Source organism: Caretta caretta, chromosome 2 (genome assembly GCF_965140235.1).
Source record: "Caretta caretta isolate rCarCar2 chromosome 2, rCarCar1.hap1, whole genome shotgun sequence".
In the NCBI taxonomy this organism is placed as follows: domain Eukaryota; kingdom Metazoa; phylum Chordata; order Testudines; family Cheloniidae; genus Caretta; species Caretta caretta.
The window spans coordinates 86,022,989-86,050,809 of record NC_134207.1 but is presented as its reverse complement, the minus strand read 5'-3'; the positions used below and the strand labels follow the sequence as shown (position 1 = coordinate 86,050,809).

At 45.7% G+C, this 27,821-nt stretch overlaps 1 protein-coding gene across 6 annotated transcripts in view; it reads left to right on the top strand.

Annotated features, from left to right (window-relative positions):
- The window catches only part of DLGAP1 (DLG associated protein 1), a 634,484-nt gene that overhangs the window by 410,801 nt on the left and 195,862 nt on the right, over positions 1 to 27,821 (top strand). For all 6 annotated transcript variants that reach the window (XM_048840362.2, XM_048840361.2, XM_048840359.2 and 3 more), the window contains one exon: positions 26,144 to 27,169. In XM_048840362.2, coding sequence (XP_048696319.1) covers positions 26,216 to 27,169 — 954 coding nt within the window. In that variant the 5' untranslated portion in view covers positions 26,144 to 26,215. The remainder of the gene's footprint in view (positions 1 to 26,143; positions 27,170 to 27,821) is intronic.

Sequence of the window (27,821 nt, the reverse complement as noted above, 5' to 3'; positions counted from 1 at the left end):
ACTGCTGGATAATGCATGTGGTGTTTAATGTGCTCCTAATTGCCAAAGTGAGCTGAGCGGCCTCCATGCTTGCCTTGGTATGGCGTCCGCACAGAAAAAAGGCACGGAACGATTGTCTGCCATTGCTCTGACGGAGGGAAGGGCGACTGATGACACGGCTTACAGGGTTGGCTTCAGGGAGCTAAAATCAACAAAGGGGGTGCCTGTACATCAAGGATTATTTCAGGCAGGACTTCACGGAGGGTTCCAATAAGAAATGGTGCACCTAAGTTATTGTTCTTATTGGAACAAGGAGGTTAGTCTGGCCTCTGATTGATACATGGCTAGATTTACCTCGCTGCACCTTCTCTGTGAGTGACTGCAGTGTGACCTAGAGGAATGAGTCCCCTAGACAGGGGAGGGGAGGAAGCAAATGAGTACAAAACAAATCTGGTCTATTTCTTGTTTTGATCCACTCCATCTATCTTTTACATCTTTGGCTGGCAGCAGACGGTGCAGAAGGACTGCATGCCATCCACATCTCATGGCTGCTCGGCAGAAGATGGTACAGTACGACTGCTAGCCATCCTCATCTCTTGCCTGCCTGGCAGAAGATGGTACAATACGACTGCTAGCAATCCTCATCTCTTGCCTTCCTGGCAGAAGATGGTACAGTACGACTGCTAGCAATCCGTATCGTCTGCCTGCTCACCATAAGACGGTTCAATAGGACTGACTGCAGGACTAAAGAGAATGACCTGGTCAAGTCACTCCAAATTTAGTCCCTGCGCCCATGTCTGCCCAGGCGCTCCCAGCCGACGTGGCCAGGAGCACCTCGGACACGACGAGGACGACTACCAGTCATACTGCACCGTCTGCTGCCAGAAGGCAATGGGTTGCTGCTACTGTGTAGCAAAGCCGTACCGCGTCTGCCAGCACCCAGGAGACATAGGGTGACGGTTACCTGAGCGGGCTCCATGCTTGCCGTGGTATGGCGTCTGCACAGGTAACTCAGGAAAAAAGGCGCGAAACGATTGTCTGCCCTTGCTTTCACGGAGGAAGGGAGGGAACGGGGGCCTGACGATATGTACCCAGAACCACCCGCGACACTGTTTTAGCCCCATCAGGCATTGGGATCTCAACCCAGAATTCCAATGGGCAGCAGAGACTGCGGGAACTATGGGATAGCTACCCACAGTGCAACACTCCGGAAGTCGACTCTAGCCTCAGTACTGTGGAAGCGCTCCGCCGAGTTAATGCACTTAATGCACTTAGAGCATTTTCTGTGGGGACACACACACTCGAATATATTAAACCGATTTCTAAAAAACCGACTTCTATAAATTCGACCTTATTCCATAGTGTAGACATACCCTAGAAGTGCTACTTGGGGAGAAGATTTCTGATGACAGAGGAGACAAAAGCATAAAGAGATCAAATAGCTAGAAGCTGAAACTAGATAAAATAAGACAGAAAATAAGATATAGATATTTAAATGTCAGGATAATTAACCATTAGAACATCTTTCCAAGGGATGTGGTCTCCATTGTTTGAAGTCTTTAAATCAAAAGTGGATGTCTTTCTAAAAGATAAAGGAGTCCAGTGGCACCTTAAAGACTAACATATTTATTTGGGCATAAGCTTTCGTGGGTAAAAAAACCCACTTCTTGCATCCTTGTTGTTTTTGTGGATACAGACTAACACGGTTACCCCCGATACTTTCTAAAAGATGTGATATAGGTCAACCAGGAGATATGGACTATAAGTGTGGACCTGATGCAGGAATTAAAGGACAAATTTCTATGGTTTGCGTTATGTAGGAGGTCAACTAGATGGTGCTTATGGTCCCTTCTACGCTTAAAAATTGATTATTCTGGTATTCAATTGAGTATATGCCCAATGTTTTGAATGGAAAGGCAGGATTTCTGCTGAATAGCAAAGACATAATAATCAAAGTGAAGATATTGTTTGACAGCGTCTGTGTATACTTTAAGTTGGGTTTTTCCCTGCTCGTAGTTTCTGTGAAATGCATAATTTGAGGGATTAATACGAAACATTGGTATGAACTTCATTTCCTTTACCCCCAAAATAAAATGTGATGGAGACAGGGAAAGATGGATGGAAAAAATTTACCATGGTGTTTTTGTGTGCTAATTTGAATTCTATAGTTTTCTCATTTTGAAGGTTTTAGTACTTCTTAACAATCATAGTTCCTCTGAAGCATTTTGAGTGCTTTGCAACTGCTTAGTACAGATATTGTTAGAACTGCAAACAATTTTTACAGATCACAGTGTAAATTTAGCTTGTATCATTTAAAACATTCAGGTCAAGCCATTTTGCAGTAGGACCTACAAATAAGAACGTAAGAATGATCATGCTGGGTCAGATCAATGGTCCACCTAGCACAGTAACCTGTCTTCCAACTGTGGCCTGTACCAGATGCTTCAGAGGGAATTAACAGAATAGGGCAATTATTGATTGATCAACCACCTGTTGATCAAGTTTCTGAAAGTTGGAGATTTGGGGACACCTGGAGCATAGGGTTGCATCTCTGACCATTTTGGCTAATTAGTCATTGATGATTAATCCTCCATGAATTTATCTAACTCTTTTTTGAACCGATATGGATATGGACCGGCCATCAACAAATTTAGGCTCAAAATTAGGTGAAGGTTTCTAACCATCAGAAGAGTGAAGTTCTGGAACAACCTACCAAGGGGAGCAGTGGGGAGCAAAAAACCTAACTAGCTTCAAGACTGAGTTTGATAAATTTATGGAGGCCGTGGTATGGTGAGATTGCCTACAAAGGCATGTTGCCCATTGATGACTGCCAGTAGCAAAATCCTCAACAGCTGGAGACAGGACACTAGATGGGGAGGGCTCTGAGTTACTACAGAGAATTCTTTCCTAGGCATCTGCCTGGCAGGTCTTGCCCAAATGCTCAGAGTCTAACTGATCACCATATTTGGGGTTGGGAAGGAATTTTTTCCCAGGTCTGCTTGACAGAGACCCTGGGGGATTTTTGCCTTCCTTTGAGCATGGGACGTGGGTCACGTGTAGGTTTAAACTAGTATAAATGGTGGATACTCTGTAGCTTGAAGTCTTTAAACCATGACTTGAGGACTCACTCCAGTAACTCAGACAGAGGTTAGGGGTCTGTTTCAGGAGTGGGTGACATTCTGTGGCCTGCAATGTGCAGGAGGTCACACTAGATGATCATGATGGTCCCTTCTGACCTTAAAGTCTCTGAGTCTATAAATTCCCTGTTTGCCTGAGAATGCTTCCAAGCAGGAAAGCTCAAGTGAATTGGAAATATTCTTGAATATATTCTGTTTCTACTTGTAACTATTAATAATTACAATTTCTTACTATGTTTGGTGCTAGCAGTGCGTTTGGCACTCTCCAGAGAGAAAGAAAAACGAGGAATGCACACTGGTGCCTTTGTGCCCAATCTGCAGCTGCCTCGCGGACTGTGCATCTACGTTGTCTGGCTATACCAGGAGGAGGACAGGAGACCCTGGATATAGTTTAATTAGACAGCAACTTTATTATTAGCTCTCTGGGAGTACCCAGCAGATAGAACTGTACAGTGTAGGTAACTCCATGATCGTTTCAGTATCTACCCGGGGGGGGGGGGAGCCTTTCATTGCCCCCCCCCCGCATTTCCATCCTAGTGCCCAGCCAATGCTGCTGGGATCATACCATCTCCCCGCAAATTAGGGTTAAAGGTGGGCTATAAAGGGGGGTTGGCTCCCTGTCGTGCAAATCATAAGAGCCCTTCACACACCCCCACCCCCATGTTTCCGCTCCTGTAACAAATATATCCTTTAAATCCTTTACCAAACCTTTCATCTGATCGCTGTATCTTTTCCCAATGGAGTACCTGCATTGGTCATCCGCCCCTCACTTATGTAATGAGTTGTGACAACATAGCCTAACTCTCATTTCCTGCTCACTCTAACTAAGCCCTCCCCCAAACCCGCTGAGGGGCAGGCAAAATAACCCCTACTCTGACTTGGCCAGTCTGGCAGTGACGGAAAAAATTCCTTCCCAGCCCCTGAGCAACCACAGTGCTAGCACAGTGCCCACAGCAGATCCTGAGCAAACCTGGTCTTTCGCTACTTGTGAGGTTGTGGGGTGCTCTGCCTGGTCTGGGGAACAAGGGTTATCTCCTGCCGGGCTCACTGTTTATCAGATTCTCTTATGGTCCCCGAGCGTTGTCATGCTGACCCACTCTGCATCTGCAGCTATGTCCATGCCTCTCTATCCCCCACCTTAAAGCCTCCTGGCAAATGTGACAAGTCCACACACACACACACACACACACACACACACACACCCCACTTAAAGTACAGTGCAGTCATTGTCCCTGTCCTATAGAGCTAAATAGACAACATACAGTAATGGGGCTGGAGATGTGACAAAGTCAGGCATCCTTCAGTAATAACGTGCCCATTTACCTTTTGATATTATTTCACCTCTGCTGTTTGTGATGCATTTCTAGAGAGAACATATGCAGTGACTGAGACAACATGGCTTGAATTCTGTTTGCCATGTATACAGGAACAAGAAGTACATCTAATAATCCTCCAGCGGGGGCTCCGTCTTTTTCTTTTGAGAACCAAAGCTTCAGAATTAACCATCTGTGACCTCACTAATTTGATGAAAAATCAGTCCCAGACTATGCAAATAAAGGTCAGTCAATCAACTACACATGGAACTCTAGAGCTGGCCAGTTCAATCCAGGATATCAGAGCGTTTATTCGTTATTTCTTTTGAGCTAAACAGTGTTAGTCAAGTTCCTACATCCCTATTTTTACGAAACTGAGCGAATAACTTGTAGCAAATAACTGATCCAATGGATTTTGCCTCCTCGTTTGCTAATTGTCCACAAGCAATTTCTGAATTTCTGATACTTGTTCAATATTTTAAATTATTAATTGAATAGTTTCTGTGAGTAATTTTTAGTTGTGTTATTTGCAAGTCGTTCATTGCAAGTATTGAAAATCCAGTGGTTGAGCAATGTTAGTTTTGATTTTACCCATGGAATACACAGCATTCTTTTCTGCTACTTAACTGGATGAGATAACTCTTAAAATCAGGTTCTTTTTGTGACTACGGAAGTTCAAAACTTGCTTTTCATTAATATTCTATGCTGCTGTCTTAAAATTAACGGTTTACATACACATTCAGGTCACTGAACCAAGTCACTGAAATATTCATGAAAAATGAACACAAAAAGGCCATGGACATAGCTGAAGCAAATTACATTTTTTGTTTGGACAAATATTAGTGGAAATACTTTGAGGTATTCAACCAAATCTTCAATTTTCACAGTCAGGCTGATAGCCAAAAGAGAATCCAAAACTGTGATTGTGGAGGGAACCTCTTTTAAAAGCCTTTAAACTATATTTATTTAAAATATATGTATTAAGTGCTTCCATAGTTAAGGTGGAGTTGAACTGATCTTTACATATGAATACAGATTAACTTCCTTAAAACTACAGCACTTACGGTTTGAGCACCGAATGCATTTTCTAAGAATTTATAAGTAAATCAATTAGTTTAAGTTAAAATTAATTTTAAAATGGTCCCTAACTGTGCATTTTCACACCTTAACATGTTTCGATTTCTTTTGAATTTATAATGCTACTTTTGGTGATAATTGTAACATCCCTGTTTTATTTTACCCTTATATTTGATATTTACTCAATTTTAGTGCATTTTGCTGCAAGGTTTTTGTTTGTTTTTGTTTTAATTTGGGAATATATTTAGATGTATTAAACTTGTAAATTATGCAACAAACCAATCAAGCAATACAGTGTCAACAAAAACTAATGTGGTAAGTTTTGGCAGTTCGGTAAAGTGAATTAGAAATCCTTTCATGAATTATAGGAGAGCTTTAAGTTTCTTTTTGTTAATTGTCTGTTTAAACAACATGATACATTTACCAGTACCAATACCTTTCTTTAAGTATTTGCTCAGATAATCCTTTTATGTGGGTCACTGAATCTCAAGAGTCCACCATATTAACATTTTTTTAATAAAAGGGTGTCTGGAAATTAGCTCAGGAAAAATCCAAGCTCCTTCTGATTTTGCGATTTAGATGAAAGTGAGATGAACTGAGCATTAATTATTTTGTGTCCTGTTGCTTCTAGAATGAGGAGTTTGTAGAAGTTGATTTTGAAGAGCATTCTAAAAATTATTTCCAGTTTTGAGCTAAGCAAAGGTATTTTGTTTCTATCTTACCAACTGTCTTTGCCACTGTCCGAGGTGGTATATATAAGATAGTTCAAAAAGTTCCTTAGGGTAGTTCCTTAAGCATATTTCCTGCAGCAGTTGGTAGGCCCTTAATATAAGTGAAACTTCCTCTTGCCTGGTTTCTTGGTGTCCCATTGAAGAGATGTGGTCTGGGCAGATAATTGGTAGGAATCAGAGCTCTGAGAGGAATCATCAGGATCCCCCCTAATTTCTCCAAAGCATTCACAACACTCTCACTAAGCCCTACCTTACAAATAATTTTTTTCCCCAAGAACTAAAAACCCATCAGCACCACATCGTCGTCTGTGAAGAGCAATTTCATGGATAGTTTTCTGATCCAAGGATAGAACTTCTTCCACAGCACCCTCATGCCTTGCTAGCCTTTAGGGAGCAGGAGAGCCTGGATCATGCAAGGTAACCACACTGGCAAAATTCTGAATATGTTCAAGGCTGCATAATACCTAGACTGACTGTGAAATGGGTTCCCCTAATAATATTTTCAGGGGTATTTTTATGGTTCCTTACAATTGGTTGTCCAGTGACACTCTGGTGGACTTGTGGTGGCAGCGTATGGAATTCCCAGCTACTAAGGCCAATGGTCTCATCTTTCTTGTCATGTCACTAAGCCCTTCCAAGTTCTTACGTGGCCCTGGCTGTTCCATTAGAGACTCAATTATATTTATTTGGAATGTGGGGGGTAGGCAACAAACCTTCAGGAAAAGCCTCATCAGAATTGAGGTTGTTGGTATTATTCCACCACTAGTTCCAGCAGCTGACAACCTGGTCCAGGACAAGAGGCAAATGGAAAGCTTACAGAATGTGATATTGACATCCTTTATGGAATATAATGTTGCTTGGACTTAGAAGCGTACCCTGTAAAAAGTAAAGAGTCACTGGCAGGGGGTAGTAGTGAAAGGAAACAAAGAATCCTATATTTCTGTTTAAGTAGATCGAGGCCTACAAGCACTCCATGCTGAAAGCAAGAGCAATGGAAGGTGCCTCATAAAACTATATTTTATTATGTTCAAGACAGCCTGGTGCTCTCAGCTGAGGGGGAGAAAAAAATGAAGAAGCATTTTATTTAAAACAATGTTCAGTTTGATATTTAAATAATAAGAAATATGAATCTAAAAACAAGAGCCATTTTAGTAAATGAATTTCTGAATTTAATATATCACTATTTGAAAGCATATAAAGTTACATACACACAGACTCCCATCACCATAAAAACTTAGGCGTAATGGTATGTGTTGTGCATGGGGTGGACCCCTGCACATGGGACTAAGAAAAGCCAGGCACCTGACGTGAATCTGAATACTGTGATTTCAGGATAGCGTACAAGAATCCTCTTAGAACCATACAAACAATTGTCTGGCTATACTGAAAGAAGAACAGGAGACATCTGATACAGTTTTAATCAGGCTGCAACTTTATTATTAGATGTCTGGGACTACCCAGCCGATAAAAATGTACAGTGCAAGTAACTCCATGTTCATTCAATAACTACCCGGGGGTGCTTCTGCCAGCTCCCCTTTTTTTCCATCCAGGTGCCCCAGCCAACCCATTGCTGGGACCTTACCATCCACCACCCCACTCATACGAGGGTTAAGGTGGGCAATCAGAAGGGGGGGTTGGCTTCCTGCCATACCATTCATAGGAGCCCAAACCCCTCCACCCATTCCATTCCTTTAACCAATACCTCCTTTTAAAATTCTTTAACACATGCTGCCTCGCCTGCTCCATGGAAAAAGGGCTTCTCATGCCTGGGCTTGCTTCTTTTCAACCCCTAGCCCTTCCAGTCCTAGGCGATGAGTCTGCAACGCTACGCTGTATCCACATCCTGTTTTTCAGCAGCTTCTGATCTCTTCCCCTCCGTTTCCCTCCCCTCTTCCGCCCCCTCCCCCCAGCACTGTTCCCTTTCTCTCAGCAAGCCGGACAGTGCTTAAAGGTGGATGTGGTCAGTATCTGAGGTCAGAATTTAGCAGAGTTTCACGAAGCTCAGACTATTAAACTAGCTAGCAGAAAGTGGATTAGTAATCTGCAGATGCAACCGTGGATAATGTTGGTGGAAGTCCCATGTAGGCTTTGATCAGCAGTGTTCATTATTCTGCTGTAAAATAATTACTGATTACCACAATGTCCTTTGATCAGTGATGTGTACTGTCTGGATGACTCAGATCAAATCCTGCTTTTATAATATAAATTAAAGGTGACCTTTTTTTAAAAAAATGACCAGGATTTGACAACATTAAAATACCTAACTGTGGCAAATTGCCGGCACTACTTTGATGGGTCTTGTGTTTTCTCTTCTTGGGGAGGGTTCAGGGCACCATTTCTCACCCCTGAACTGGGGTATTAACTGCCCCACTAGTGTCCTAGAGGAGGAGAGTGGAGAGGGAGGGACCCGGGCCCGCCTTCTACTCCGGGTCCCAGCCCAGGGGCCCTAGGGATAGCGGTAAACCGCTTGAACTAGCAGTTCCTTCCCCTGGGCTACTTCCCTCTCCTGCCCTTCAGCTTGTGGGCCTTCCTGCCCTCCCTCTGCACAAACCAGGTGTCCCTTTACCTAGGGTCTTGGTCTTCTTAGCCCACCACAGCACTTCTCCAAACTCTCCTCTGCTTCCCTCAAAACTGCTCTCTGCTCCAACATCAATCCACTCTGCTTCAACTCCTTTTCTTGTCTGATTGAAGCAGGGGGGTTTTATCAGGTGACTGGCTTCAGGTGCTTTAATTAATCCATAGCAAACTTTCTTCCCTCTACAGGGAAGAAGGCTCCTTTCTAACACTCTCCTGCTGCCCTCTGGCCTGGGCTTTCCTTGCTTTTTGCCCCTGCTTTAGTCGTTCCCCCCACCCTGACCGGGCCAGATGCTTTTTCTTCGTTTTGTTCTTTTTTTTTTTTTTGCTGTTTTTCTTTGCTGCTGTTTGAGTGCTGGTTGGCTGCCAGCTTGCCTGCCAGCCCCCCCACACCTGCCCTCGGCCACTGCTACTGCTTCAGCTGCAACTCCCGGAGGAGAGGGGGAGGACTGCCGACCCGCTTCCCGGAGGAGGGGAGTGGAAGCCCCCAGACCCAACCGTTTTGCTGTTTGTTTATGGTCCCATACAGAGCCATGAAGAATTTTCTTATCTCTGCGACATTCCGGGCCTGCTGAAAGCCCCGCTGTTCAAAGCTACAAAACCCAGAAGAGAAGGCAGCCGACAGAAAAAACCGCCAGGGAAGCTACAAATCATCGTGGAGGGGGCTGTAAGACTGTACTCTCGTGTGGGGGGAGTTTGACTGCATCTTAACTGCATCTGTAGGGGCACAGGAGGTGTGGCACGGAGCTGCCCCCCGATCCATCGGTGTCCCCCCCAACACTACTACAACCGTCACGGCCCCCCCGCCGTCCGTCCCTGCTGGCAACCTGCCATCTGCCTCTAGACTCAACTGCTTGCCCTGAATTCCATCATCGGGACCAGACACAACAGCTGACCAAACAAGACTCTTTGGACAAACGCGCGTGGGTCCACGTCCCCTCCCCTCCCCCCTCCCCCCCCCGGACTGCCCACCCCACAGTTTGCCCCTATTACCTGACCCCAACTCCTGTTTCCCTCCCCTGTCCAGTCCGACCCATTTGCCCCCCCCCACCTGCAGCTCAACAGGGAGAAGTGGTTAATCTGTTTCCCCCTCCCCCCTCCTCCTTCTGGTGTCTTCCTGTCTCTCCCTGCTCACGATGCTGGGGAATGAGGGGGGTGAGGCCCCTCTAACAACCTCAGTTGCCCCTCCCCCACCTACCCCCCTGCCCAACCCCCAAGCCCCCCCACCACCACTGCTGCCAAAACACCTGCCACCGCCCCCACTGCTGTGACCTAGTCATCGACCATGGCATCCCTCCCCACTGTTCCCTCCACCAGCTCTGTGAACGTCCCTCCCCCGGCCCCCAGGGCATATGCCCGGGTGGTGGCAGCCCCCCCCCCCCCCCCCCGCCTGCCGCCTCGTCATCTCGCCCACCCACAGCCTCCGCTATCATCAATAGCGACCGGGGCCCCTTTCCCACCATGACCAGGAAGCACGGCGTCCGTTGCCTCCTGGTCCTCACCTCGCCCCACGTGGAGACATACGTGCAGGCGTTGGCGAGGGTGGTAGGACCCACGGCTATTGTGGCGGCCTCCAAAATGTACGGGAAGGTCGTCTTTTTCTTAGCATCGGAGGCTGCCGCCCAGGAGACGGTGGAGAAGGTCCTGGTGGTGGGGGGGGGGTGTTTGTCTCCCTGGAGCTGCTAGAAGACCTGGGCGTCCGCCTAGTCCTGACCTCCGTCCCTCCTTTTCTACCCAATGCCACCCTGTTACTCGCTCTCTCCACCCTGGGGAAACCCGTTTCTATCATCAGCCCTCTCCCGTTGGGCTGCAAGGACCTCATCCTCTGTCACGTCCTTTCATTCCACCGGCAAGTGCAGCTTCTACCGCCGGCGCGTGACGGAGAGGCGCTCGAGGGGTCCTTCCTAGTCCCCTACCAGGGAGCCCGCTATCGGGTCTACGATTCCACAGGAGAGGCCCGGTGCTACCTCTGCCGATCAGCGGGGCATGTCCGAAGAGACTGCCCCTTGGCCCGGCGGGGAGAGGCACCCGAGACCCAGCAGGACATCGGCTCCGTCGTTGCCGACGCCCCTGGCCGCCCGACATCTGAAACCACCTCTCCACCTGCTCGATCCACCGCTGCTCCTACCCGGGCCCAAGAGACACCTCCCCTACAACGCCCAGACGAGCAAGGGAGCCCTGCCCTTGCTGTTAACAATCCAGCAGAGCCTATGGAGGAGGGTGCAGCAAAGATATTACCGGGCATAGGAGAGGGCCCGCCCCAAGGAGAACTGCTCCCCCCCATGCTTCCTCACCGTTACCCCCCCCCGAGCCCCTGAACCATCGCCTCTGCCCCCAGACACAACCCCTGCTATCCCAGACGATGCTATGGAGGGCTAGACCCTAGTCCAGGGAAAGCAAGGCAAGCGGAAGGCTCGAGCTCCGCTGCACCCATCCGATGCGGAGGCCCCCCAGAAAACCAGGAAGGGAGGCACTGACACTGAGCCTTCCGCTATGCCCAAGAGTGAGATCCATCCGCCGGTGTCAGGAGGGGAAGACAAAATAGCACTGGAAGGTAGAATCTCCCCTCCGAGACCCCTGAGGAAGCCCCTTCTGCCCGAATATCACCCGAACCCCCCTGCGAACCCCGAAGCGACCGTCGTAGCGGGCGCCAGAGGGGAGACCCCCCGTGTGGCAGAAGACGACCTCTCCTCCATGTATGAGATCGAGGCCCTAGGTTTGACCCCGGTCACCCAGGGAAAGAATGACCTACTGCCGACTGGCCTCGATCTGGGCAACCTTGCCCCAGTCCCCCTTTCCCCATGCTCCCTCCCCCTAACCGCCTTCCCGGGCGAGCACCCTGCAGAAGGTGGTCCACCACCTGATGCCATGGCTGCCAAATCCACCACAGAGCCTGTGCCTAGCGTCACTGGGAGCCCCCTCCCACCCACTTAACCCTCAAATCTGTTCGGGAGGCACCACCTCTCAACTGCTTGCCTCCCGAAGCCCAGAGCCTCGCCTCTGCCCCCACCCCTACCCCTGTCCCTGCCCAATCCACCTCCTCCTGCAATGCTATTGCCGCCCCTGGGGTTATTTTTTTCCTGTTTTTTGCGGATCCTCCCCAAGGAGTAGCCTTTGCATTTTCCTGCCGCGACCCATTAGGAGCTGCAATTTTCCCTCCGCCATCCTCTTCTACCCCAAGGCTTGAGACGGACCTAATAACTTTAGCCTGTCAGACGCCCCGTCGGTGGTCTGCACCCTGCCTGCCCACCTCAGTGGACCATGAGGCTGCACCAAGAGCCCCACCAGGGAATAACCCAGAAATCACAACCCCACCCCCCCATGAGCTGCGAAAAGCATTGCGAGAGTTTTTAGAAGACATCCGTGGCTCCCGCAACAGGGTACAGCTAGCTCTCCAGCTATGGGGGGACTTTGATCAAATCCTCCAGGCCACAAGGGCCCTTATAAAGGAGGGTAAAGAGAAAGGAAGGCATGGTGCTGCGGCCTACGGGCGGGCCCGCAGCTTCCGTGACGATTTACTCACTTACGGGATGGGTCACGAATTGTTGCGCGACCCACCAGGGGCTGCGGACACCCCCGCCAACATGGAACCCCCACCCACCCAGCCCTCCGCATGACGCCCGTCATTATTGCAACTTTGAACACCAGGGGCTGTAGGATGGCTCTCCGCAGGTCCCAGGTGCTCTCTTACCTTCGGGAAGGGGGGTACTCTGTGGTTTTCCTGCAGGAGACCTATACGGATCCGACCGCTGAGGACAGCTGGCGGCTGGAGTGGGTGGACGGGGTCTATTTCAGCCACTTCACGATTCGACAAGCTGGAGTGGCGACCCTGTTCTCCCCCAATCTACGGCCCAAGGTGCTAGGGGTCACTGAGGCCATGCCGGGCCACCTGCTGCATCTCCGAGTCCGTATGGAGGGGCTCGTGGTCAACCTCGTTAACATCTATGCCCCGACAATGAGCCCGAAGCGGCTGCAATTCTATCAGCGGGTGTCCGACTTCCTCAGCACCCTAGATTCTCACGAGTGCTTAGTCCTGGGAGGGGACTTTGACACCACCCTCGAGGAACAGGACCGCTCAGGGGCCGAGCTGATCCCGGCTGCTGCGAACATTCTCCGAGAAATAGTCGAACATTACTCCCTAGTAGACGTCTGGCATGACCACCACCCAGATGACACTTCCACGTTCACCTTTGTCTGGGTGGAGGCCCATCAGTCACACCACTCTCGGTTGGACCATATTTATTTATCCTGTTTCCATCTTTCACAGGCCCACTCCTCCAACATTCGGCAAGCCCCATTTTCCGACCATGATCTAGCCACCATAACAGCCTCCCTCCGTGCAGAGAGGCCGGGGCCGGCCTATTGGCACTTCAAAAACAGCCTGTTGGAGGATGAGGGCTTCGTGACGTCCTTCTGGGAGTTTTGGCTGGCCTGGCGAGAGCAGCGGTGTGCCTTTCCCTCAGCACGGCGATGGTGGGATCTCGGGAAGGTGCGCGCCAAGCTCTTCTGCCATGACTACACCCGGGGCACCAGCCGACGGAGAAATGCAGCGATAGAGCAGTTGGAACGGGAGGTCTTAGAGATGGAGAAGCATCTGGCCGCCAGCCCCGAGGACCCGTTCCTCTGCGGAGCGTGCCGGGAGAAGCGGGAGGAGCTCCAGGCCCTCAAGGACCATCGGGCCCAAGGTGCCTTTGTTCGATCCTGCATCCACCTCCTTCGGGAGATGGATCGCGGCTCCCGTTTCTTCTACGCCCTTGAGAAAACGAGGGGGGCCAAGAAAAACATCACCTGCCTTCTAGCAGAAGACGGCACCCCCCTCACGGATCCGGTGGAGATGTGTGGGAGGGCCCGTAGACTTCTACATGAGCCTTTTCTCCCCAGATCCAACCGATCCTGGAGCTTGCAGGGTGCTCTGGGAGGAACTCCCCACAGTCAGCGTGGGCGACCGAGACCAACTAGAGCTGCCTCTCACCCTGGCCGAGTTCTCGGAAGCCCTCCGTCGCATGCCCAGCAATAAATCTCCGGGAATGGACGGGCTGACTGTGGAGTTCTACCGCGCGTTCTGGGACATCCTTGGCTCAGACCTAGCCACTGTCTGGGCTGAGTCTTTGCAGGGCGGAGTCTTCCCTCTTTCATGCAGGCGAGCAGTGCTTGCCTTGTTGCCGAAGAAGGGGGACCTCCGCGATTTACGAAACTGGCGTCCCGTCTCGCTCTTTAGCACAGACTACAAAATTGTAGCGAAAGCAATCTCGCTGCGGCTAGGGTCCGTGATGGCGGACGTGATCCACCCAGACCAGACCTATGCTGTTCCGGGTCGCAGCGTTTTTGACAACCTATTGTCAAAACCGAGATCTTTTGGAACTTGGGCGTAGAGACGGTCTGTCATTCGCCCTCCTGTCTCTTGATCAGGAGAAGGCGTTCGAAAGAGTGGACCACGGGTACCTTCTGGGCACTCTGCAGGCGTTTGGATTCGGACCTCAGTTTGTGAGTTTTCTCCAGGTGCTGTACGCTTCCACGGAGTGTCTGGTTAGGCTCAACTGGACCCTGACTGAACCGGTCAGCTTAGGGCGAGGAGTACAGAAGGGGTGCCCCCTCTCGGGCCAGCTGTACACTCTGGCGATCGAGCCCTTCCTCTGTCTCCTCCGCAGGAGGTTGACGGGGTTGGTGCTGTGGGAACCGGAGCTGTGGCTGGTCCTGTCAGCATACGCTAATGACGTGCTCCTCGTGGTCCAGGACCTGGGCGACTTGGCACGGGTGGAGGCTTGCCAGGCCATCTATTTGGCAGCCTTCTCCGCCCGAGTCAACTGGGTCAAGAGCTCTGGCTTGGCGGTGGGGGACTGGCGGCAGGTAAGCTGCCTCCCACCCACGCTTCAGACCATCCAGTGGAGCGAGGATCCACTGCTCTACCTAGGCGTTTACCTTTCTGCCACGCACCCTTCTCCGCCGGAGAACTGGCAAAATTTAGAAGGTGGGGTGATAGAGCGGCTCCGAAAATGGACGAGGCTACTCCGATGTCTCTCCCTCCCAGGGAGAGCACTGGTACTTAACCAACTAGTCCTGTCCACGCTCTGGTACCGGATCAACACCCTGGTCCCGGCCCCGGGTTTCCTGACCAACCTCCGGACTTTGATTCTAGAGTTCTTTTGGTCAGGAATGCACTGGGCCCGTGTTGGGGTTCTTCATCTACCCCTGAAGGAAGGAGGGCAGGGCCTGAAGTGTCTGTACACTCAGGTCCGCGTTTTCCGCCTCCAGGCCCTGCAGAGGCTCCTTTATAGTGCAGGTAGTTCGATGTGGAGCATATTGGCGCACGCCTTCCTGCGCCGCTTCCAAGGGCTCCGATACGACCGGCAGCTCTTTTATCTTTGTCCAAGAGGTTTTCCGCGAGACCTCTCCAGGCTGCCGGTCTTCTCGAGGACCTCCTCCGGACCTGGAAATTGTTTTCAACGACCAGGTCCATGGCAGCCACCGTGGGAGCAGATCTCCTCACGGAGCTCCTGCTACACAATCCCCAGCTCCGTGTGAAGGTGGCGGAGTCCCGCTCGGTGCGCCAGAGTTTGGTCCTGGTGGAAGTCACGAGAGTTGGAGACCTCCTCGACCACGACTGGGGAGACTGGCTGGATCCCCTGACGCTCACTCAGCGCATGGGGCTCTCCAGACCTTGTACCCCCCAGCGCGTACTTCAGGAGGTGAAGGCCTCCTTGACACCTGCTGCTCGGGCTTATCTCATCCGAGCCCTGCGTGAGGGTGCACCCCGCCCACCCTCTACCCCAGGTCCGCCGGACCTTTCAATTGGGCCCTTACACCGTAGATCCCAACAAACCCCTCACCCTTTCACTGCGAGCCGGCTGCATGAACTGCAGCTGGTCAGCTTCCAAATCGCGCCACGGAAATATCTATACACACTCACACTTCACACCCTTCGCCAACACCTGGTGTCCCACCCTGATACCAAGTGGCGGGACCTCCTGCCACCTTTGGAGGGTGAGCAACCCCGGTGGGCCAGCCTGTATTCCACCTTGGTCCCGAGGCCCGTCGGGGACATTAGTTGGCGGCTCCTTCACGGAGCTGTGAGCACGGGCGTGTTTTTGACACGGTTCACCCCCATCCGGATACTTGCCCTTTTTGCAATGTGAGGGAAACCCTGGCGCATGTATATTTAGAGTGTGCCAGGCTGCAGCCCCTTTTTTGGCTCCTCACGAATAATTTATTACGCTTTTGGCTACACTTTTCCCCTCACCTTTTTGTCTACACACTCCCCATCCGTGGCCCCACAAAATCGCGAGATCTCCTGGTTAACCTCCTCCTAGCCCTAGCTAAAAAAGCCATTTATAAAACCAGAGAGGGGAGATTGGCTAATGAAGCGTCCTGCGATTGTAGGGCCATTTTCCGATCCTCAGTACATTCACTTATCTGGGCGGCGTCCACCAACTCCCTTGACACCTTCGAGGACCGGTGGGCGCTGTCCGAGGTTCTCTGCTCGGTGACCCTGTCCGGTTCCCTCCGTCTAACCCTTTGATTGAGGGGAAGAGCGAGAGACCCCAGCCGCAGCTGTTGCCGCTGTGGATACCATCATCACTGTCACCAAGGAGGGGTCCTATCACACGTGGTGTACGTTCCCTCCCACCCCCAAACCGCCCACCCCGCAGCCGTGCCCATTTTGTTGGGCACTCTCAGGAGAGGAATAATCGGTGACACTGGGTGTGGCACTAGGTAACTCGAGGGGGTGGAAGACCATGAGTGTCGAGGAAGCCCCCCCGCTCTAGGCCACCAGGTAACTCAAGAGGGTGGAAGACCACGAGTGTCGAGGAAGCCCCCCCGCTCTGGGTCCAGGCTAGCCTGAACACTTCTCCCTCCTGAAGGCTGCTGTGTTATACCTTGTGTTTGCTTTTGTTTTGTTGCATAGTTTTGCTTTATCCTTTTTGGTGACTCCTTTTAAGCGTTACACAAATAAAATTCTTTTCTGCTTTAAAAAAAAAAAAGAAACACTATCCTGCTGCCCTCTGGCCATGCTGTATCACACTGACTTCTACAAGAATAGCATTGTACATTACACGTATTGTATGTAGGTTTTATCTGCTGAGCATCGCATTCTGATTGAAAACACAAGCCTTCAACAGTTTGTAAGTGAATAATGTATACAAAATGAATCATTTCATATCTCTGCATGTAAGTTCTTAATGTAGCACTTCTTGTGGCAGTACTTCCATGTTCACAAGACCTTCAGTGTTGTTGGGATGTCCTAGGTATATTCTGGTACTTGCCGCTACTGAGAATTCAAGACAGGTTCCTTCTCTGTGTGATCCTGAGCAGTTCCAATCATTTGAATGCCATGAGACCAGCATGCAATGATCCAGATTCTCCTTTCGCTTTATGACGTCGAGCTGTGAAATAATACGGGATCACTGTGCCACTACAATAAGTGAAAGATCTTTAGAATTCCCAACCAAAACAGGTACTCTGCAGATCCTTAGGTTTGAAGTGAGATAAATGACACAAGCCAGCTAAGTGGTATATAACCATATAGTTCCAAATTATGGTATTTTGCTTTTCTTCTCCTCAAATATCCATCTTGAACTTTCATGTAACACTGTTAACAGAATGCTAAGGTAGCATTCAAAAGTCAGAAAATAGAATTAGAGTTTCATATGCAACTTTAAACTGATCTCCTTATACATATACTTTTACAATATAGTCTTTAAATGTATGTTCACATAGTGTTTTCCAAATAGTATAATTTAATATATTTTCCTATACACATCCTTGTGTGTGTGTGTGTATACATACACATTTCTAGTAATTTAAGAATTTGATTATGTAACAATAGTAAAAGATTCATAACAAGACAAGCCCTCCAATTATAATAGAATAATGTGTGTAACATAATATATTGCTCATCTAGATATTTTAATGTATCAAAAGCAGCTGGGTCATTTTCCTCCTGAAAGGCAAGAATAGAAAATGGTAATTATGAATCTGTGATAGGACCTACAGTACCACAAATTCTACATACAATTGCTGCACCCTACCCTGAGAGACAGATTCTGTACTGAAGTACCACAGAAAATGCATGGCTACAAGCAGTCTAATTACATAGTATATCATTATTTATCATAATGGACCTGACTTAGAAACATATAAAGGGATCAATTGTGTGTGTGTGTGTGTGTGTGTGTTAATGAGGTAAGTGGGAGTGAAAATTATCACTGTGTGCCTTTTTATATGCAGTTCCCAGATTTGTGCATGCAATCCAAATAATTGCACACCTAACATGATTAAAATTCAGTCTCAATATGTCAAAATGTCGCAGACATGTATCACTGTTGCAGCTTTTGCAGACTTTGTAATGGTATTTGAATGAGACTCACAGATTAATTATGTGTTAGAAGGTTCTTGCAGTGACTACAATCTTAGTGACACACTCAGAGAATTCATTTATTATTAGCCATAGAGACAAAAAACTACAAGAGGCAGATAACATGATAAGCTTGGACTTCAATACTGTCTCACCTCAAACACCCATTTTAGTGAAAATCTGGTTCCTATGTGGATATAACATTTAGAACCCCCAAAGTGTATGCTTAGCTGTTTCCATTAGGTGTATCTAATGCAGTGGGTCATTTGTGATCACATTCTATGGTATATAAGTATTGGGCACCGTTCGCCACAGTCATTTGTGAACTTAAAGATGTTGGGGTGTGATACCGCAGACAGGAAAAGTAGACAATAACAAAAAAAAAGTGTTTTTGTTGTAATCCATCCATTCTAATCACATCATCCTGTTGTTTCTCTCTGTTGTGAGTTTTCCTTCACTACTATGCCAATTTCAATACACTCCTCAAAGATCAACAAGAGTGTGATTGTTTTCTTCAAGATACTCCCATTTATTGATCTGTTTGTTGGAACAAGCAGAATCTTTCTCTTGAGGATTCCCTTCTGCTATTCAAAGCTGTCATTATAATTTAAACGTCATTTGTCTGGTCTGACTGCTTGGCATGGCACCCAAATCTACGCATTCTTTTGAGACTTTTACCCTAAACACATTTCAGCGCAGGACATATGCCAAAAAGGATTGGGAAAACTTAATGTGGCATCTTTTATTTTCCTTTTGTTGGACTCTGGATACCTTTAACAAAGTACATGGGCACATTTTTTTACATACGTAGCCTTGTATTTATTTATATATAATACAATTAATTTATTTTATTGTGATGTAACACTGACATTATTAAAGCCAATAGAAAGGCCAGCCCAGAATAACTGGTTGTAAAATATCGAGACCGTGGGTGGGTGAGATTCTGTGGCCTGCATTGTGCAGGAGGTCAGACTAGATGATCATAATGGTCCCTTCTGACCTTAATATCTATATGTCTATGAGACCTGGGAGGTCAGTGCTCTGTGTTATGTCTGAGGAGTCTATGGCAGTTTGATGTATTTTTCCTGTGTTTGTAAGGGGTTAGAACTCTTGAGGTAGCATTTTCAATCCCTGGTATTCTCTGTTAACAGCTATTCTTTTTGGTGACACACATTAAGTATATGGATGAAATCCTCAGGATTTAGTATGAGGATAAGGAGAATTTCCTCCATTTGTCCAGGATGGATACAATAGGATCAGATGCAAGAACTTATAGATGACAACATTAAAAAGCATATGGGTGGGGGGGGGAATGTGTTCCAAATAGCCACACACAATACTTTTTGGAAAGACGATCCTGTTTTTAGACACAGAGGTCCCAATTCAGGACAGCATCCCTATACAGGAAGGGTGCATAAGTGCTTTCCTGAATCAGAGCCATAGTTTTAGTCTGACCCTGTCTGAAAATGAGGTTTTTTAAATCAGGCTGTGACTCACTGAATGACATTTCAAAAGAATTATGTTCACTGCACAAAGAAAATTCAACCTCCATAGGAGTCTGGCCCTCATTTTCTCAACAGATGTGTACTGCAGGGATTACATAATGTGGCTTAGGTGACTTTTACCCGTAAGTAGGAAATCATACGTTTCACACAAAGTAATTATTTGGTCTTAATATTGTGTATTGCTAATACAGTTTTCATGTTCACTTGTTGCTCATAAAATTCTCAATTCTTTGAGTTTTTCTATATTTAAAATATGCAATATATAAATACAAATATAATTATGTGGTGATTCCTTCAAATGCCCTCTGTAAGTATCAGTTGTACTTCTATATGTTATGGAGTTTGTCTCATTATGAATCTTATTGTTGCATAATCAAATTCTGAATTTACTAGAAAAATAATCAGTATTTACTACATATAATATATTGTCCACATGAAAGAAACATCTAACCTATAATGCAGTATTTTGTAAGACACTAACTATAACAGCAGCAAAGAGTCCTGTGGCACCTTATAGACTAACAGACGTATTGGAGCATAAGCGTTCGTGGGTGAATACCCACTTCGTCGGATGCACGTCTGTTAGTCTATAAGGTGCCACAGGACTCTTTGCCACTTTTACAGATCCAGACTAACACGGCTACCCCTCTGATACTAACTATAACCTATTTCTGAATACATAAGAATACACAAATGTTAACTCTACATTCTATATTTACTGCTCTACTCTGCCGTATGGACAGGTCATGGGCAATAAACAAAAATTCACGGCCCCTGACCTGTCCATGGCTTTTACTACAAATACCCCTGACTAAATTTTAGGTGCTCTAGGGGGGCCCAGGCGCTGCTGCTGCTGGGGGTGAGACTCCGGGGGCCCTGCAGTTAGCTCTGGCACCCCCTGAGCAGCTGGCCCCCGGGTTGGGTCCAGCTAGGGTGACCAGATGTCCCGATTTTATAGGGACAGTCCCGATATTTGGGGCTTTTTCTTACATAGGCTCTTATTGCCCCCCAACCCCTGTCCCGATTTTTCACACTTGCTATCTGGTCACCCTAGGTCCAGCAGCAGCCAGTGCGGCTCGCCCCAGGGCCACCCCAGCTGCTTGCTTAGCCCTGGGGTTATCCGCATCGACTGCTGCAGATGTCATGGAGATCCTGGAAAGTCACGGAATCCATGATCTCTGTGACAGACTCGCAGCCTTATCTACAAATATTATTTGCACATGACTGTAGCTAAAGAATTTTGCTACCTAATAGTTTCTTCATGTTTTTTTATGAAACACAGGTAACGTAGTTGTGTGATTTTCTCAGATAAAGTTGGAGAGGCTATGCTACATATCCCTAAATCTTTTTAAAAGGATGAGGTTTCCACAGATATATAAAACAGGAAACAGGTCTCTGGAAAGCATTGCACATTAATAAACACAGAATATAGATGATTTGTATATTAGTTAATACAAATAAACACCATAATAGAGTGTATGTGCATACAATACTTGAAAGCTTGTAAAACTTGTATATTCAGGTTCTGATGTTTTGTATGTATCTTTGATTCCAAACCATGCTAGTGGCATATGAATAATTTAGGGCACAATGTTCCAGCACATTAAATCATTCCAACATATAACTGATATATGTACTGTGCACTGTAATATGTGTGGTCATACTGTGTCAGAAATAAGTATGAATAGGTTTTTATCCCCTTCGCTTACTTAAAATAACAGTGGCGAACATAATACTGATTCTGAATAAGATTAGACTTCTCCAGCCTTACAAGATAATGTTTTATTTCTCTATTATGTCATCCATCACTATGCTATCGAGCGGTCTTTTGTTCTTCTAGTTACAGAGCTGCGATTTCCATTGTTTATAAATCTGTAAGATCTTCAGAAAGGATCCTTTATTATTTTTATGATTGATTAAACAGTCTTGGTTTGGCAAAGATATAACAATACAGCACAAACTCAATTTTCCTCATCTCAGCTACTCGTGTTATGATCAGATTCCCCATTGGCTATTAATGACAATGAAAAATTCCTTGATAGGTTTAACCAATTCTGTTATGTAAAATCATATTAAATCATTTTCCAAATGGGATGAGGGCATGCAGTTGTTTAATATCGTTTGTCAGTATTTCAAGTATTTTCTGAATGTAGTTTATATAGTAATGAAAACAAATGTGCTTTTTACTGTTCATAAGGATAGTCCTTTAAATATGTAGTAGAAGCACTATAAACCTCTGTAATCTAGGGAAAATATATGACCAGTATGCTTTATTCAATGTAATGTACATCAGCTCACCAACTTAGCCTGATACTTTTCTGTTTTTGTATGATCCTCCTATAGTAGCAGAATAATTAAAGTACAGTGGGACATATCTTTGTTAATTAGATATTTGATATATGATAAAAGAATGGTGCTCTTTTCTGGGTAGATATTTTCAGCATTATCATTTTCACAACAGTCAATGCAATGTAAGGACCTCTATAATTTAATATAATAGCAGCCTAAGGGTTAAGAATAAAAAAAATTCTACTCTACTTTACATTATATAGAATACATTTCTGGCCTTTACTCTATCTGTATCCATATCTTTAGATACTGCTGATCACTCCCTTCTCCATGGCAGCCTGTTTTTCCTTGGCTCTGCCCTCTTTTGGTTCTCCAGCCATTGTGAGATCTTCAGCACTGTTTAGGTGTTTCTTTTCCTCCCCAAAACCTTCTTTGTAGTGGTTCTGCCAGGCCTTATTCTTAGCCCCTCCTCTTCATTGTAACCCTGCATACACTTGTGAATGGTGAAGCTTATCTTCTTCATGGCAGTGACTTTCAAATCTTCTCTCACTCTTGGTCCAGTCCATTTTCTCCTTTGTGTCCAACATTTTCTCCTGGATGATTCATTGACAACACTGACTTAATATGGATATAAAACTGAACTCTAACTTTCCTCCTAAGCCTTTCCACCATCCAGTCGTCCAAGACCACAACCTGTCCATTAGTAAAATTATTCTCCTCTTCCATCAGTCAAACCACATCTTCTATTTCTTTGAAGCCCTCCACCTTGCACACCGCATCTAGTTTAAACTTTTCATCTTTGCCTTCTAGTTCCCACACAGCTCCGCTGCAGCCTACAAATCAGACCTTTCCTCTTTTGGTGCTCTTGCTCCTTCCCACAACCACTCCACCCCACCAGTGACACCAGTCTGTATATGCCATTCATTTCCGTCCCTCACTCTCATCTCCATGACTTCTTCCATGCTGCCTTATGCATGGAATGGCCTTCTGTCAAGTCTTCAAACTCTTATACCACAGCCACCCCTTCTCAGTCAAATTTCTCCTCTGCAAAATTGCTTCTTTCACAATACCCACAAGTTGGGAATTCATAATAACATGAATAATTAAAAAATAAAAGTTGCTCACTCACCATTCTGAATTTTTCTACTCCACCCCGTCTCCTTTAGGTCTATGTTTTAGATTGTAAGATCTTTGGGAATGGAATTGTTGTGATCATTTTCTTGTGTGGTGAACTTGTATTTTGTTAAGATTACATAATAATAATAATTATTTTAGCGCTAAGGCTCACAATATGATAATGAAGGGATTTTTGTCAACATTATTACATGGTTGAAGCCCCCATTTGCCAAGCTTTATAGTGTGAACCTATATTCATAGATATTAAAGAATGAGGGAGACTTATTTGGTCATCAGGTCCATTTTGCAGAACTGTTCTTGACAGTATATTCTTTGTCAAGTTGCATTTTAAATGACTCAAGTAATGGTGCTACTACCATTTCCCTTGGTAATCGTGACTGTTCCACAGCCTAATAGATCATATTTGTAAAGGAGTTGGTAAAGCTGTAAAGTGTTCTTTAGAATTGCTGGATACTTTAAGTACTGTGTAGTTGATAAGACCTGAGCTCTGAACATAGTCTCTTTTAGTGCTTTTAAAAGTACTTTAGATCATATCTCTATTTGAGTAAACCAGTGAGCTTATCTTGTTTGAATATTTCAAATGCCATTTGTGATATTTTGAAAACTTTTTAGCATTCAAGGTCTCCGGACAATGAACATTTTCTGCATTGCACAGAGGTGGTATAGAAGAGTGAAATGCAGCACATCCACATCAGATCTGTAGCATATTGAGAAACATTTTTGGCTTGCTAGAGATTCAGAGGAAAATATAAAATATGTTCTGGTTAATGCAAAACAGGCTTTGCTAGATCAAGACCAATTTAATGCTATTTCAGAAAGTCTCTTTGTGGTTGATTTTCCGGTAGATGTTATGTCAACATCTCATTAAAACATAAACACTTACCTGATGAAAATACCTTACAGTTGCCACTCCAGTTGCTACACAAGACTTTCCACATTCCCAAGAAAGACTCAGACTGAAATAGTGTTCCAAGAGATACAATGCATTATAAGCCCCAATGGAAACAATAGTGAAGGTGAAAAAGTTCCAGTTTACTTATGTTAAAAGAAACTGCAAAGAGACTGCACAACAAGAATGCCCCTGAAAAGCCCAATGTTGCTGCATCACCCTTCTACGCACCAGCTCCTTAGACATTGCTATGAATTATTTTGCAACATTAGCAATTCATACATTAGCGGTGTAGATGTTGCAGCAACATTACTCCAACTGGTCCTTTGGACTGCTAAATTTGCCACTGGTGAGATATGAACTGGGGACTTGAAAGGTTGTAGTGATTGAATCACTTGAGCTAAAGGATTATATCTGGTTGCTAGTGGTAGTACTGTAACCTTTGAAAGTCACTCTGAGGCCAAATGTTTCCAATCCACTCAAATAATATAGTCTTTTACATTTGAAAAAGCCATTTAAAAGATTTGGTTGTACAAATCCCATTGACTTTAGAGGGAGAGGTGATACTCAAACACTTTCGTTCTTTGAAAATTTATGAGAATAAGTCTGAATAGCACAATACCAGTCTGCTCTAAGTCTAAAATATTTCTGGTAAAGAGTAGGAGTAAGTCAGTAGGTACGTAATGGTCCCAAAGGTGTGTACTGTAAAACTATTACTGTTGGGGTGTGTTTTCATGGAGTCAGCAACCTTTATTATTATTTTATTATTGATTTGATATTGTGCTTATGTACTGGAGACGGGGGAAAGGATGGAGTGCTCAGAAAATATACTGTATAAATCTATGACAGTCCCCTTCTTCCTGCACCTCAGCTTTATTCCTCGCTCAAGCACAGGCCAGGGTTCTGTCTTTTCAGGACATTTCAAAAGCATTACACAGAATTAAACCTCAGGCTATTGTATGTAAACCCCAAATAAATGAATGTTAATAGTTCCCAGTCGATTTCAAAGAGCGCATACCATACTCTTACTAAAAACAAACATTTAATGTGCGCAAAAACACCTTGTAAATAGTATTTGGAGTACTATGAATAACTTTTAAACAAAAGCTATTAAGCAGTAAATTTACGGTGGTTTATGTAAATTTATGGTGTTCTCATACAGACTTTCCTCCTGTCCTGTGTCAATTAACTGCTGGGTCTGCTGGGCTGTATTGAACTTTTTTGTTTGTAACCTTCCCCCTCCCACAGACTACCTTGCTCTCTGATTGAGTCAGCTCTCAGAGGATGACTAGGTTATCACCTGCCAGGCGAGTTGCCCACAATGAAAACATCATATAGAGCCTTAGAACAGCTACTGACCATATCTGCTAACTACCACACCATGTTCTGGAAGTTTCTGGGTCTTTCTAACTGTGTTACTCTGACCTTTTCTCTGCACTTGTGCAAAGACACGGACTATCCAACTGAGATGCATGTCTCCCACACTGCTTCTCTCCCCTGAAGGAATAAAGTCTCATGCTGAAATATAAATCATGTGAGTTATTCTTAGTGTAGTATAAGAAAGAAAAGATGCTTACAATCTGAGTAGAGAAAAGACATAAACTGAATGGAAAGTACACTTGGAACCTGATCCAATATCCAGTGAATTCAGTGGAGAGACTCCCATTGACTTCTCTGTGCTTTGCATTGGGCCATAAGTAACCCAGAAAATGTTCTGAAAGAGCATGATTTTGCTTAATGAATTCAGGCCTGATCCTGCAAATATGCATGAGAGTAATTTGGGACCCACTGAATATACATATAAGGATTTGCACACATGTGTAAGTGTTTGTAGGATTGGGGCCTTAGAGGCTAGATGACAGCATTTTTACTGCAGTTAGTTAGCAATGGTGGGTTTTACAGAAGAAAATCTTCCCTTGTCTAGTTTTCACTTGGTTTTCCGGTGAAACAAGTTCACTTTTTGTAATTTGTTAAGCTATCCTTTCTGTGATGATGTAAGGCCATGCATAAGGAGTGACCAATTGTCTAACAAAGGGGTGTGAGAAAGGATTTTATGTGTAAGATTTCTGATATTAAAGGCAATTTATATGAAAAATATGCATGTTAATTACTGCAGTGGCTTAAATATCTCACATCTTCTGTTGTTTTCCATTCTTCTAGGCCTTTCTCTGAGATCTGTCTCTAACGTAACTATACATATTAGATGACTTTGGGACACTCTTTACATCAATAATGAAAGGATTATCCAGCAACCGCAGTCATCATCATGGGATTACCTGTGACCCTCCATGTGACAATCTGCCACATCACCCAGACAGGCAGCCATATTTGTTAAATCCAGTCGACCCTCACCCTGCCGATCACCCTTATTATACTCAGAGGAACTCTTTTCAGGCAGAATGCATGGTACCTTATAACGATCAAATTGCCAGCAGCACATTTCCTCGGCGACATTACAGTTCCCACCATGAACTTAAAGACGAGTGTGCTCTTGTTCCCCATGGAACAGCTAATAAAACTAATCGCATTCCTGCCAATCTTTTGGATCAGTTTGAAAGGCAGTTGCCTCTTAATCGAGATGGCTACCATACCTTACAATACAAACGGACTGCTGTGGAACATCGCAGTGACAGTCCAGGGAGGATCCGCCACTTAGTTCACTCTGTTCAAAAGCTCTTCACAAAGTCTCATTCTCTTGAAGGACCATCAAAGGGAAGTGTAAATGGTGGCAAAGCAAGCCCAGAGGAGACACAGACTATGAGGTATGGGAAGCGTAGCAAGAGTAAAGAAAGGAGGTTAGAAGGCAAGTCCAGATCCAATGCACCAGGATGGTGGAGTTCAGATGACAACTTGGACAATGATGTTTGCATTTATCATGCTCCCAGTGGGGTTATGACTATGGGAAGGTGCCCCGATCGTTCCACTTCTCAGTACTTTATGGAAGCCTATAATACTGTAAGTCAACATACTGTGAAGTCATCCAAAAGCAATAATGATGTCAAATGCTCTACTTGTGCAAACCTGCCCGTGAATTTGGATCCCCAGTTAATGAAGAAAAGCTCTTGGTCCTCTACACTGACAGTGAGCAGAGCCCGCGAGGTTTACCAGAAAGCTTCAGTTAATATGGATCAGACACTAGTGAAGTCAGAGACATGTCAACAGGAGCGGTCTTGTCAATACCTTCAGGTATAGTATGTAGCATTGACTGCTGTTTACTGAATTGTTCTTTTTGCAGATGGTTTTTCACTCTGATATTTCAGATTTCAGAGTAGCAGCCATGTTAGTCTGTATTCGCAAAAAGAAAAGGAGTACTTGCGGCACCTTGGAGACTATTTTAAACTTATGCTCAAATAAATTGGTTAGTCTCTAAGGTGCCACAAGTACTCCTTTTCTTTTTGTGATATTTCAGAGGTCATCGTCTTTCATGTTTTGAGAGGTCATTGGGCGTAGAAAAGAGAAAGGGAATCCAGATCAAATTTAAAATAAATGTGCATTTTAATGCTAGAAGTCAGTGTTTCAAATGAACTTTTCCAGGGGGCAACAGGCTGATGTTTTTTTTTCCCATATGGGAAGAATGAGAGCTTTTGGGGGGCTGGATTCCAAAGGCGGTCACAGAAGGGACATAGGGAGTTGGAGGTTGCTTTGCTTCTATTTAGGATTACAGTGTCACTCAACAGGATGTTATCAGCAGAGGTGCTGGAACAGTTTTTCTAGTGCTGGTGCTGAGAGCCATTGAACCAAACTGTAAACCCTGTATATATAATGGAAACCACTTCAAGCCTGGGGGTGCTGCAGCACACCCCACCCCATTAGTTCCAGCACTTATGGTTACCAGTAT